The sequence below is a fragment of the Lepisosteus platostomus genome, chromosome 7 (assembly GCF_059453375.1).
Source record: "Lepisosteus platostomus isolate fLepPlt1 chromosome 7, fLepPlt1.hap1, whole genome shotgun sequence".
Lineage (NCBI taxonomy): Eukaryota > Metazoa > Chordata > Actinopteri > Semionotiformes > Lepisosteidae > Lepisosteus > Lepisosteus platostomus.
The window spans coordinates 20,030,072-20,044,637 of NC_142617.1; the positions used below are offsets into that span (position 1 = coordinate 20,030,072).

The following is a 14,566-nucleotide window of genomic DNA, read 5'->3' on the forward strand; positions in this document are numbered from 1 at the left end:
CCCAATGCACTTGAAGGAGAGGAAACAGGAGACATTTTGTTTACATTGTTGTAACCATCTCCTCAACCACACTGCTTACACTTACTAGCTCTAAAAAATACTTTGAATATTAAGACACTTAATTAACAACTTGAAGGGATTTGCCTCCTCTCGTTTGTTTGAACTACAGAAAAGTGTAAAGACAGTGAGGTAAATGATTTTTGTACTCACAAGGAAACTGGTCATACTTTCAGTCTAGATTGTGTTATCTTTAGGAACACTAAAAACTATGGAATAGCACAGGGCTTGGGCTATTGCTTCCTGGTATCAACACCCTAGTCAGTCATCAGTCAAAAATCAGCTTTCAATATGTATATCCATCCATTTTCTAACTGCTTTATCCAGCTTAGGGTCACTGGGGCAAGCAATGAACAGAAGGTGAGACACACCCTGATCAGGATGCCAGTCTATCAAAGGGTAGACAAACACAAATACACACACTCCCACCAGAGCACATTTTCCCAGGAGCCATTTAACCTACCAGCATGTCTTTGGGTGGTACTGTAACTAGAGCACCCTGAGGAAACACATGCAAACATGTGAGAACATACAGTACAAAACAAACGCAGAAAACACCCCCAGGAATTGGGCCCAGGGTCCCAGAGCTGAGAGGCAGCAATGCTAACGACAGCACCACCGTGATGCCACCTTTTGAATATAAATGTTGGAATTTCATTGTATAACCTGCCAGTAACTTTCTACCAAACCCCAGAACTAAAATTATGAACAGGTTAAGGCCAAGTCAACCTCCAGTATGTGACTGTTGTTCTAAAGAAGTTAAACCACTGTTCACGGTACCAGGACTTTACCATGTCTGCTGTAGCTGAGACTCTCATAAAAACAGAATTAATATGTGCTTTTGTTGGTGTGGGGATGTATCTGTCTTATTTTAATAGGAGTCAGTACTGGTAAAGAAAGTACTGGTAAAATATACTATAAACAGGGATGTACATACATTAGTGAGGATCCATGTATCACTACAAACACACATACTGTAGCTTTAGAAAAAATTGCCCTTAAATGATTATGGTATACCATAGCACAGTAGTTAGCAATGCAGCCTTACACCACTGGAGTCCTGGGTTCAATTCCTGAGGTGCTATTTGCATGGGGTTTGTATGTCCTCCCCATGTTTGCATGGGTTCCCTCAGGGTGCTCTAGTTACCATCCACACGTCCAAAGACATGCTGGTAGGTTAATTTGTTTCTGTGTGAATATGTTCCTGTCTGTGTTTGTCTGTATGTGCTCTGTGATAGATTAGTGTCCCATCCAGGGTGTATCCTGTTTTGTGACCCTGTATTAGATAAGTGGATTAGAAAAATGGATGAACTTATTATGGTATACCAGAGATACATACACTGCAATCCATATCCATCTGTCTGACAAGATGGTGGCACTGCCCAAGGGCTTTCAGTTGCTTCTTTATAGGCTAAACTTTATACATCTTTAATTCATTCCCTATATTCTTCTTTGAATCAGGACCTAAGTGGCAGCTTGTACCTAATCAATCTTGTCTCCAGGGCTGAGATTGAACATGAAATTGCAAAATGCACTACATTGTTTGCCTTCGTTTTCACCCAAGTGAATATCAAACTGGTTTTCACAATGATTGTGCTTAAATGTGACATGAAATTTAAAAAAATTGTTGTTAATAGGTTTCATAGGTATTTGTGTTAACAAAGGCCACAAATAAACAATGCACTATGAATTAGCCCCAACATACAAAAAACACCCTTTGCTCAATGTACAATTAATATGAGAATGTTTCTGAGTTACAATATATACGCTATTCTTTCAGGGAACTTTGGCAGTTCCAATCCTTAGATTCTTCCAGCTACCTTATTCCTGATTCAGTTATAATGCTCAAAAAAGTTTATGAGTAAAATATTCCAAAAATATTTCATAAATGGACACATTCTGCTGCTCTTAGCAAACCACAGCATACGAGCAAACCTCATGTATGGCCCCAGCAACAAACAGACCTTGAAATACCCTAACAAAGCATATCTTTGTCACTGAAATCACCAGAAATCTGGAAAGCTCACATGAGTTTTCAGGCAGAAACTTATCATCTCATCATTGAGACCCATGTAAACACTTCTTGGCACCCAGTTTGTAACTGGTTAGGAATGAGCAGATGATACTGACATTGATTCAACCCAGCGCTCAGAGGAAATGCTGGCTTCCCCTAAGACACACTTCAGAGGTCACTCGTTTCCTTTGACAGCATTTTCCGGAACCGTAAAGTGGTCACGTTTAACGAAAGGCCAAAATTCCTGAATGCATTTAAATTGAACACCACAAGAACAACAAGTGATTATCTTATGCAATTCTCATGATGATCACATGCACAGTCAAAAAGCAAGCATTAGGGTGCAAGCAACAAGCAAACTACTTGTTGCTACTGTAATGGACACAGTACATTAGGTATTTGTAGCCCTTAATTTTAAGTGCTGTGGACAGAAATTTAAGAAGATACATAATAGGATACCTTGGAGGTGGTATAGTAGATCAAGAGGAAAAGAGATGGAGAGGTGGAGCAAGGAGGAAGGGAAAACAGGAGGCCAGATGTTGAGAGATTGAGTTTAAAATGATGGTAAATACCCATCAGGAGGAGGTGACAGTGAGACACCAGGAGATATGTGAGGAGATGTGAGTATGACAGGGAGGAAAGGAGACGAAGATTTGAGCATCACAAGCATAGAAAAGACACAAATAGCCAAGAGAAGAGATAATAATAATAATAATAATTGCTTACACTTATATAGCGCTTTTTCTGGACACTCCACTCAAAGCGCTTTACAGGTAATGGGGACTCCCCTCCACCACCACCAATGTGCAGCATCCACCTGGATGATGCGACGGCAGCCATAGTGCGCCAGAACGCTCACCACACATCAGCTATCAGTGGGGAGGAGAGCAGAGTAATGTAGCCAATTCATAGAGGGGGATTATTAGGAGGCCATGATTAGTAAGGGCCAATTGGAAATTTGGCCAGGACACCGGGGTTACACCCCTACTCTTTTCGAGAAGCGCCCTGGGATTTTTAATGACCACAGAGAGTCAGGACCTCGGTTTTACGTCTCATCCGAAAGACGGCGCCTGTTTACAGTATAGTGTCCCCGTCACTATACTGGGGCATTAGGACCCACATGGACCGCAGGGTGAGCGCCCCCCGCTGGCCCCACTAACACCTCTTCCAGCAGCAACCTTAGATGAGAGGATCCAGGAAGTGGGTGGAGAGAGAATAGATCAGTGAGGCAGAAGAATGAGGTACTGTATGAGCAATGTCAGAACGTCCTGGGCCAGTACATTTTGACAGGAGAATACAGCTATCCACAGTCCATAGCAGTTTCTTCTTGCTTTTGATCAGCATTGTGCACTGCACGTCCATCAGTTCGTGAGGTAATGAAGTGTACTGTAAATGCCGAACAAACACCCTTCTAGAATGCAGGCCCAGGCTGTTCATTGCAAAGACCTGGACTTTGTTAAGACTGAAAGCAACATACTGCAGTGCCATGAATAACAGGTTTCAATAATAATTCCCACCCCAACAGGTGATCTTTGGTTGTATGAACTAGGACACACTTTACTGTAGCCTATGTAAAGCTGAGCCACCAGGCAGGACTAGACAGATGGTGTCTTTATGTGTTGTTCCAGGAACAGATGAGGTAATGTTGAGGTCATTCCTTCAGCTAATTTTCCATTTAACTTTTTTACAAGAGCAAATTTGTGTATGTGTTTGAATATAGGTACACAAACTCCTTCAGAATGCCAAAGATTACAGAACACTGGCATACAGCTGGGACAGCAGGCCGACTGCCAAATTTACCAGCCACAGAGGCCACTAAGACGATACCATAGCTCCAGTAATGCTATAGATTACACCCAGTTTGCAGTTCTGAGACTACACTCCTTTGATTGTCATCTCAAGCGTGCCACAAATTCCCTTATCTTGCTGTTGTAACATCTAAAATATTTTTTCACCTTTTCCACATCTGCTCAGGAATTCCATTACTGAAACTGACCAGACCTTTAACTGCAATAGCGAGGAGCAGCGGAACTCCCTAATAAATAGACACCGCATCCATTGAGCTGCTGGTATTTTCTTTGGAACCATTAATTGATTCTGTTATTTCATTTTTCCAAAACCTGGGAACAGGCAGTGTCACAACGCTCCACACACGGACATATGGGATAAAAATAAACTGCCCTCTCTGCATCAGCGACATCACCAGCCTCACCATAGAAGGCCTTTCCAATAAAAAACAGGAAGCCTACACCTCCCTTCGCCATGGCTTTGATATTCATTGCTGACCATTAGCTTCCATCAGGGGCATGAAAGTTATGACATCACAAGGATGAAGGCATGAGGTGTGGTACAACAGAATGCAACAGAATGCAAAAAAGAATGTTACTAATGCTGGAACAGTGCCTGATCTCCAGGTGTTTGATCTCCAGACCGGGTGTCTGGGTGCCTTGAAATAAAGAAAAATCCAATATCTTTCTTTAACTGCCTCAGCTTTAAGAGCAAGAACTGTGATAATAAAAAAAGCCTTTGTCTATGTTTGAACCAATTACATAATTATCCAATGGGTTTGATATCATTGTCTCTCTGGAGTCCCCAAACATCAGACAGAGGCAAGACACACAGAAAAGGCTGCCTTGTCCAGTTGCACCCAAAGTTCTGACATCATCATTTTGTTTGTCCCCCTTTTTTTCCCAAAAGCCACTTGAAGGGTTTTAGGTCTGGTTCTGGAATGACTCTGGAAGTGAAGAAGCCTGTCAATGTCCCTGGCTGGGCCGAGGTGGGCTGCCTACTGGATAAGCAGCTGCTGGTGCTTGGGTGACACTGAAAGGCTTGGCAGCAGCCACACATATCTGGAATTCAAGAGATAATGAAATCACATTGCAGAGAGGCCTGGCACACTGCACAGTACTGGAAAGAGCACTGGCAACTAAATTAAAAGACTCTTTTGAGTATCAAGTGATACAGGTCATTTCATGACAAATCACTCTCAAAAACAGACTTGAAACCTTACCAGATCTGCTTTATGTCAAAAATTGCACCTCCCACTGGAGAAGACTTCATGAACTGTGCCTCCCAGCATTAAAATAGGTTAGATTTCAGAAATATCCGCCAATATACTGTACAATGAAAGAATACACATTTTTCCCACTTTTACAATGCAAAGGCCCTTGTTAGGTACTGTAGGAGTTCTGCAAGATGTGCAAAAACAATAATCTGTTTTCAGTTATTCTCTTCTCCTTTTCCAAGCACACCAGTGCGTGTTTTGTGAAAGGGCATTAGGTTTGTTTCACCAGTGCTTCCCACACTGTGGTGGTATGTCTCCATCTGTGGCCTCAACTATTGCACCAAATGGAATGATTGTGATAAACCACTAACCAGGCCCACGTTCTCTAGCAATTAACTGTTTGCAACACATACACTTTCACTCAGCATACAAGCACCCCAGAATCACAGGGGCTTTACAAGCCTCTCACCCTTCAACTGCAGGGCTGGGCGTGGTGTTAGATGTGGTGTCTATATTTAATGCAACCACAATAACTAACAGTTTTGTAATAGTGAATTGTAACTATAGCCTTTGGTCCTGTTCACCGGTAAAGTCTTAACAAGATGTTTTGAAAACAATACAATACAAAACAAACAAAATAATACAATAAACTACTAGCATATAAATTTGCATACATGACAAAAACCAATGTAACACAAAACAATAAGCAAAGAGATAAATGAACTAGATCCAGACAACAAACAACAACAATGACCTTTTGGTCCATTTTATTTTTCTGTTGAAAACTGTGGTGATCTTGTCATGTGAACCAGTGCTCACAGAGGGATTAGCCTTGCTTTAAATAACTAAAAATAAAACAAACAGTCTGTTGAAGCCAGCTGAAACATTTTAAAACATTTAAAATGTTTAATTATTGTAGTAGACTACAGAAAAAAGGAACAGTTTAAATCTACTCCACATGCTTTAAATTAAAGGTTAAAAAAACAAATGGACCTCCATTTTATATTATTTGTGTTATTACCACAGTGTTAAAGGTGATTTTACAATGTCTTTCAATGTTTATTTTGCTATGTCTGCCGAGTTACTCTTCCTTGATTTGTAACTGGTATTTTAATATTTTAGCAGAAATAGCTGTTGGTAGAATGCTTTTCTTCTCCCGCCATGTATAAACACCAGCTAGATACTCCAGAACCAGAAATAAGATAATTTTACACCACTTCCTTTGCTTGTGGCCAGTAACATTCTCTGCATACCTCCTCTGATGTCAAAACTCTGTCTCTCATAGCACACACCTGTTAGAATCTTAAAGAAAACAGTTGTATTTTTTAGACGAAACCATGTTTTGTAAGAGTCTGAGACAGCAAGGAAAGCGATACCATCTGTTTCTGAGGAGGGATGACTGCTGAATTGCATATTGTAATTTTTTTTTCTATTTGTAAGACTATTTGCATAAATCAAGCTAAAGAAACACATTCACTGTGCAATTTAAACATCACTGACAATGAAGGCCTGCAGTTGCCATAAGACAGCAGCTTGGAATCATAAAAATAGCTTCTAAGTGAAAACAATTTCAGCCTGAATTCATTTGAATAATGTTAGTGAAATAAGGAACATAAAACACTTACTTTTTCTTCCACAAACATACAGGTAAATCCTGTTGTAAGCTGATGGAAGCTGCAACCTGTTTAGTTAAAGCCAATACACCACTATCCACATCGCAATCTCTTCTGAATGCAATCCCACGAGGATCAGTAGGTATGGTTGGGCAGCACATATATCTTAAAACAATATCTGGTTCAAGCAGATCTTCTTGTTTCAGAATCCCAACACTACTTGGTGGGATTTCCTCATATTTTGTTCAGTGAATGCCAAGACCATCGATACTGTAGGTGTTAATGCATGCTTTGAGTCCATCTTACTCCATTTTGAACTAACCTTGGAACCACAGCTGTGTCTAGACCCAATGTGTCTGTAGTTGGACCGATGTTCACTAGCACTTAAACTGAGAGATTCAAGCTCAATTCCAATCTACATGAAAGAGCATTTGTGTCATATTGCTTGGTTCTACAGATCTCCTAATAGCCTCTGGGAAAATGTATAGTGATTGTCACATTTTATGCCTAAATTAATAGTAGAAAATCCGTATGTGATTATTTTTAATTATACAAAGCAGTCATGTGTACTCATAATCCGGAAGGGATTATATTATACAATATACAATATTATACAGCTAATTTAAAAACCTTGAAGATGAAAGACTTTTAGACTAATGGAGCTGCTACAGGTTTCAATGACATTAGGACCTCTGATGGAATAAAACTCAGAAGACACACAGGCTTTGCAGAACCAGGAACAAGTATCAGTGTTGTAATGAGAAAATAAAACATTTTCTAAAACATTTAAACAAAATCTGGTATTGCAGCAAAAAAATCGCCTCCTTTGCTTTAACATAATGAAAACATTAAATACCTAAATCGAAGTTACAAAATACTACACAAAACGTCAAAGAATAAAAATAAAATACAAAAATACACAGTTAAGAACACCTGATTTCTATCAACACAATAAGCCATGTCCCTGACTATTAATGATATGCACAGCCCTTCTATGGTAGTTCTAAAGAAGTTCTAAACAAGTGGTCTTGCCTTTCTTGGACAATATCTTTTTTGTAACTGTCACGGGAGCACCATTCGAAATCCTCCCTGCTATAAATACACGTGTTTGACTACTGAGCAGGAAATGCTACAGTGGTGTTGCCGATAGACTGAGCAGAGCTTACAGCACAAATGAAATAATGAAATAACAGGAGCTAATTTACTAAATTTATATTGAAACAACTTTATTGGCATAACATAAATTGGAGATTACATTCTTGTTAACTTAAAGTAATTAACATCGATTAAACAATTACATTTTACATTACAAATAATTACAATTGTGTAATGGAACAGACTGGAGGTTCTACACATTACAGTAACTATCCCTGCACTAAAGGTTTCAGTTGGACCTACAAGGCTATACAGCATTCTGTTTCTGTCTGGAGTAGGAATACAACTGGCATCTTTTTAATGTTGAATGTCACATGTGATTGGACTTAAGTATCTGCTTTTACAGTCTATTGTCTACAAAAAATAAAAATGGAATGGTTGCAGTTTTTATTTTTCTTTCTTTTTCAAATTAAAACCGAAAGATTTGGATCACATTTGGATTTTGATAAACTAGACACAATGCAATAGAGCTGTCAATATTCATTAATTGTGTACAGTGCATGAGAGAAATCCTCCTTTTAGGTCTATATACTTACAGTCATAGACCTATGTGTAAAGAGTTAATTTGCTGTAATCTGTGATATTTCCTAGAGTGGACATGTTTGAAGAGAGACAAGGTACAGCATGGAAAGCTAGATGGTGTGCAGAGGACTGCATTAGAATGTGACAACAGCACAAACACTAAGTCTGGCACTGAACCAAAGAAGCCATTTACCACATCCTGTTTCATTTTAGTCAGAGATAACTGTTTGCAGTACCAAATATTTCAGAGCACTACGTTTTTACACCCTCAGCATGCAAAATCTGTATTTATGTATTAACAAACATAAAATCATCTGAATTGACTGCTACATACGGCCTGCGTTCTCAGTTTTTTAAGGTTTTTAACCTTTTAAAGGTTTTACAGTTGTTGTATGCCATTTGTAAAATAGCAGTGTCCCATGTGCTCTGATGTAATTTACTCCTGCTACGTCACTACAGAAATTATAAAATGGATGTCTGAACTACATGAATGGGTCTACATATTCAAGCAGTGCTGCAGACGTATGGTTCAGATAAAATCAAAAGCATTACAGCTCTTGAGGTAGAATGTGTCAGTAATTCCAAGATAGCTCTCAATGCAAAACATGCAGCAAGAACAGGCAGCTTTTCCAAGAATTAGGAAGGCCTGCACTTCATTTTGCCAGAACCATCACAACTGCACAACTGAGTAAAGAAGCCTTTTTGACACATGCTAACAGAGCAGAGAGGACTCCAGTTCAAATTTTTATGTTCTCTTCTACCATTAACTTTCTGCCTGACAACGATATTCATGAAGATTCATACTTTGTGGGAAAGCATACTCTTATTTACCCCCATATCTAGCCATTGCTAGATCTTTTTTAACTGTCACAAGTTGTGCACATAAGCAGCATCTGCCAGGATCAGACAGTTTTTTGCCCTTTTCGATCTCAGAGTCTTTTGAGTAAAACCCACATCAAGTGACTAACATCAGTTCATTACACTGGCTCTTTTCTAAGAAATAAAGATGTCCTTCAATGAAAATAAGCCATACTGTATGTTAACAAGAGCAAGAGCAGAGTCACAGTGAAGTACTTTTTTCCTGACTCTTTAAAATAGACTTTCAGTGATCCATCCATATATTTTCTAACTTCTTTATCCAGTATAGGGTCACAAGGGAGCTGGAGATTATCCTGGCAAGCAACAGGCACAGGGCAGGATACATCTTGGATGGGACCCCAATCTGTTGCAGGGCACACACAGACAAATACACACACTTACACCCAGGCCAGTTTTCCCAGAACCCAGTTAATCTCCTTGTATGTCTTTGGACTGGGGGAGGAAACCCATATGAACACAGGGAGAACATACACACCCCACATAATTGAACCCCAAGAATTGAACCCAGGGTCGTAGCATACTGGGGCAGCAATGCTAACCACTGTGCCACTGTGCTGCGCACTTTCAGAGGTACTCTCTTTATATTGCACATTTATATCTAAGCTTTCAAGGCACAGATTTTTTGTTTCCAATCACAACACACACTTTTAGTTTCACCAGCTGAAGAAGGTAAAAGGAGGATATGAGAATCAGAGGAGGTCCATGTGTCCTCAGGGTTTTAGTTACATTTTAGTTTTCCATATTTTTCTATTTTATCTACCCAACTTAGAACAAATGATTTTTAGAACTCGACTCTCTAGGTGAAATCTACTGATTCATTACTTGACACATTCCAAGATCCAGAGTGCCTGACAAGGGAGTTAGTGCTGGCTGAAGGTGGTGGCTCCCTTATTGGTGTCACTGCAAGTCTGTGGGTGGTCAGCAAGTTCCACGAGTCACTTGAGGTCTAAACTGTGAGGTCTCTGGCTAACTAATCCCAAATTTATTGCAGACTTGTTCCTTACAATCTGCCAATCTTGTGTTTCTGCTGAAGGAATGTTTGGGGGTCATAGAGCTCACCCTGAGCTCTGAGTGAGTGCTTTAGTGATTCCTTCACTTGAGAACACTTTGTTGTATTTGCTAGTTGAAAATTAAATTGTGTTAATTCAAGAACTATATCTCAATATATACATCTGAGAATTAAATATTATAACTAAATCTTAATTTATACATCCTAGAACTAAATCTCACTGTACATTTTCTAAATCTAAATCTCAAAGCCACTGGGAAACATATTTAACTTAAGTTTAAGCTTGAAGGAGGCAAGTGGTTAAAGACAGCCATTAATATTCCATAAACACATGCACAGAGAAATATACAAAAAAGGAACTGCAACAAATGAATACTGACTGAAAATGAAAGCTGAAATACCCTGAACCAAGGCCTAAAAACTTACTGACAGCAAAGCACTTTCAATACTATACACAGACATTTCACTGCTGGGAGCAGTTAGTTACTGTACATCTAACATGACTATGTGGCCACCAGACAACATATTCTATCTCTGTAAATGTGATACTGTATGTGTTCTGGTTTAAGCAAACTAGTCAATTCAATATTATATTATAACATTTTTTAAAATCTGAATAAAAGCATCTGTTTCACTAAAGAATATTGTAGACAAAACAAAGGAAAGTTATCTAGAAAAACCAATGGTTTTCAATGAGAACATTTCTAGATTTCAATGTCATCTGATGTCTGATCTACAATTGATTCCCCAGGTAGCATTTTAAAATACGAAGTGATAAAATAAAACAAAAACACCTTGGATTGAACTTTATTAAATTATCTCCAAGATTTTTCATGTTTCCATGAAGAGTCACATGCCAAGGAATAAAGTTCAAAGAAATACAAAACTTTCTTAATGAAACCTCCACAGTAAACTGCATTAGAATGCACAGCAGAATGTAAGATTCTGCCATGTACTGTAATGTGTGCCCTTTACATAGAGTTTTCTTTCATGTGTCAAGGTATTTATGACTAGGCCATGCAGTACTGAACAGAAAAAATACTAAAAACTGTGTGCTTTCCTTGAATTAATTGCAGAGTGTTTACAAGCTCACCCATAAATGTCTAATAACTAAACCATATTCGGAGAGCTCCCAGCACTAAAGTCATGTGATGATAGGAGTGGATCAGATGTATTCAGTTTACTGAATCAGATGTATTAATTTAGACCCATCATGTCAGCAGACTGTACTGTACAATGAAGTGCATACTCAGTTCCAATGAACGCCTGTACTTGCTTCTTTACGTCACCTGGGTACACTTGCAGATTTCCTGTCCACCAAAACATCTCATCCACCTGAACTAATAGATCAACTAATACACACTAATACTGTGCAATCAGACTATGGCATATTTTGTGCAGAATTCTTCAAACAATATGATCAAAAGTAACATTTTCATAGTTTTATGGTTCATCTATCCTCTAACTTCTTCATTCAATACAGGGTTATAAGTTGGGCCAGAGCCTATCCTGGCAAGCAACAGGTGCAAGATGGGTTACACCTTGAGTATGCGGGCTTTCCATCACAGGGTACACACAGACACAAACATGCACACATTCACATTCGAGCCAATTTTCCCAGAAGCCAGTTAACCTAGCAGTATGCAGCTTCTCAGCCTTTTGGCTAGGATCAAGTGTATGTGTTTGAAGAGTAGGAGTACACCCAAACAAACACTTTTCCACGGGGAGAACATACAAACTCCATGCAGATAGCACCTCACGTCCAGAATTTAAGCCACGGCCCAAGGCAGCAATGCTCACCACTATGCCACAATACCGCTCTTTATGTATCATGTAAGTTGCATTATCATTTCTACATGCAACCAAGGACTTCAGCAACAGATCTCGGATACCTCATGTTGACCCATAAGTCAGGGATCAGGACCCCAGAGATAACATTGTACAGAACCTCCTACTGTATCTTAATCACCCCTGCATAAAAAGGGCAAAGGACATACTGTACAAGTTTGAGAAAGTGTTGCCTCATTTGTGACAGGTAAAGATCCAGTATCCCCAGATCATAGTTCAATTTTGTGCACTGAAAAAAGAGGCAAAATGCCTTCTCATTTCTTTGCTCCAATGTGGCATTGAGATTTTTAGCAGACACAGCAGAGCATCATGTGAGATGATATGTGATTATTCAGAAAAATATGGACTGAAGCATTGAAACTGCTGTTTTCAATCCAGATATGCCACTTTAGAATTTAGGAACATCAAGCTCTGCAAAGTTTTGGTTCTGAAGAATAACAGACACTGCTAGTCTGTTTAATAAAAGTGCGCCCCCTAGGGAGCCAAGCACACCGTGCTTCACAAGGTGATGCGTTTATTATTAATCAATGCTTGACTAGTTCACTCAGATGAGAAGCTCTTTTCCTGACATACAATACAAGCAGTCTACAAGGAACACGTACTAAATTATATTAAGGGAAAACCTAGATTAGCAAGGCAACATCATCAAATTATGTAACGTGATTTTGAAGATAAAACCTACAAGGACTACATTTTCTTAGTTTAATGACTCCCCTTTCCCACTTTTAATTCTCACGACTTGCACTGCATTTAATTAACAGAAGTGGAAGGGGAGTCGAATGCTCTAATGTTAAGCAAGTTCACTCTACCTTTTATCTAAGTATTGTATAGAAGTTCTCCAAAGTGCACTAAAATAAATTACTTTTTAATTAGCTCACAGTAGTAATCATAACTGCATATTTCCATTTTATAACTTTCCATGTCTGTACTCTTGAAAGTTAGGGCACATAAAGAATGTAATGAAAGGAAAGCTTCAAAGATACATACGGGAATTAAACAAAACATAAAGAACGCGTTACAGAGAAAGACTGACACCATTAACAACTCAATTAAATTGTGCTGAAAGGAAATTCACTTAAAATCAAGCAAAGCTAAACCGAAAAGGAACTCGCTGTGGCATAAATGAATATAGTAACACAACGGTCAAAGTGACGACGCAAGGCTGTTGGGACAAAAAGTTTCAACTTTACGTTTTTTAAAGTAATGAAATATACAAAACGTTGTATAAGAACATTTTACCTCCATCCTCGAGGGCTCCTCCTTTAACTTGTACGCCCCTTCTTTCCTCAGTGTCTTGTTTTGAGTTGGATGAACTTCTGCACAACGGTACTCGCTTCCCGTAGATGACACCCTGTGAAACAGTTAACTGTGCTGTGCTTGAATGACACAAACTGAGCGGTCCACGCAACAGTCTCAGGAGGGGGTGGTCTGCATTTATATTTAGACTCGCACGCTGCTCTTCCAAGCTCGAAGTGCTGCGCTGATATTTGAGGGAGACGTACATTAGGCAGACCTGACCAAACTTTTCTCAACGGCGAGACGAAACCGATTAAGATCCCCAAAACGTACGCAAGGATAGCTGGGGAAGCTGATCATGTCTTCAGCAAAGAAACCGCCCTTTCGGTTCCCAGGCATAAAATAAATACTATTGCAATATTATAAATTTCGTTCCCTTTTCTTTTGTTTCTTTGGCTGGTTGTTCTCAAGTAACATTGTTGAATTGTGCAGAATTACAGAAGTGAAAATGATCAAAATTTAACTCGCCATATTTTCTCAAATACATCTTCTGTAATTGTGTGAAAATTCGACACTCGTTCTCAGAAGCTCCCCAGGAGATCTCTTTGAGGAGAAAAACGTTTTAATGACACCCATCTTCGATTTCGCTCATTTACAGGATCGTGGTAATTATTTAAACTAGCAAAAAAAATCAAATCAAACGGGGGATTCCTGGCAGACCTGCAAAATAAATTTGTGATGGTGACACCCGCAATGCCAAATATGTCGCAGCTTTCGATGCTTTTATTGCCCTTTCCATTGATTCAGCAAGATTGTTTGAAGAGATTTTAAATCCCTAGTATATTTATTTTTCATAGCAAAATAAATCGCCGATAACCTTGAACGTTTTTCCTCGAATACTAATACTGTACCAAATATTGCGTAAATGAAAGTGGTTTCTTATGTTTTTGACAGCATATTCATACTTGGTGTGCATTAATGTTAATAGCTCAGTATTTCGCCAGACAGGGTGACATGTCCGTGCGGGAATTTCGAAAGACATGTTGGGCAGGTGTGATTGTCCTTTTCTGTGTCCCATGGGTGCCAGGGTTACATCTAAGAAAAGAGCAGCAGTGCTTTTGGTTCCACCTTACACCCTGAGCTTAAAGAACAGGCCCCTGTGAGCCCCACCAGAGTAAGAGGTTTACTGCTGGATATTTGGCCTTTTAGGATAGTATTTCTGGAGCAAT

General features: G+C 39.2%; 1 protein-coding gene across 2 annotated transcripts in view; it reads right to left on the reverse strand.

Moving 5' to 3' along the window:
- Positions 1–13,663, reverse strand: part of LOC148658450 (capZ-interacting protein) — a 34,682-nt gene extending 21,019 nt beyond the window's left edge. The window contains exon 1 of one of the 2 annotated variants that reach the window (XM_088639643.1): positions 13,341–13,663. In XM_088639643.1, the coding sequence (XP_088495769.1) occupies positions 13,341–13,346 (6 nt within the window). In that variant the 5' untranslated portion in view covers positions 13,347–13,663. The remainder of the gene's footprint in view (positions 1–13,340) is intronic. The other variant, XM_088639642.1, reaches the window with a different exon arrangement.
- Positions 13,664–14,566: the final 903 nt, after the last annotated feature.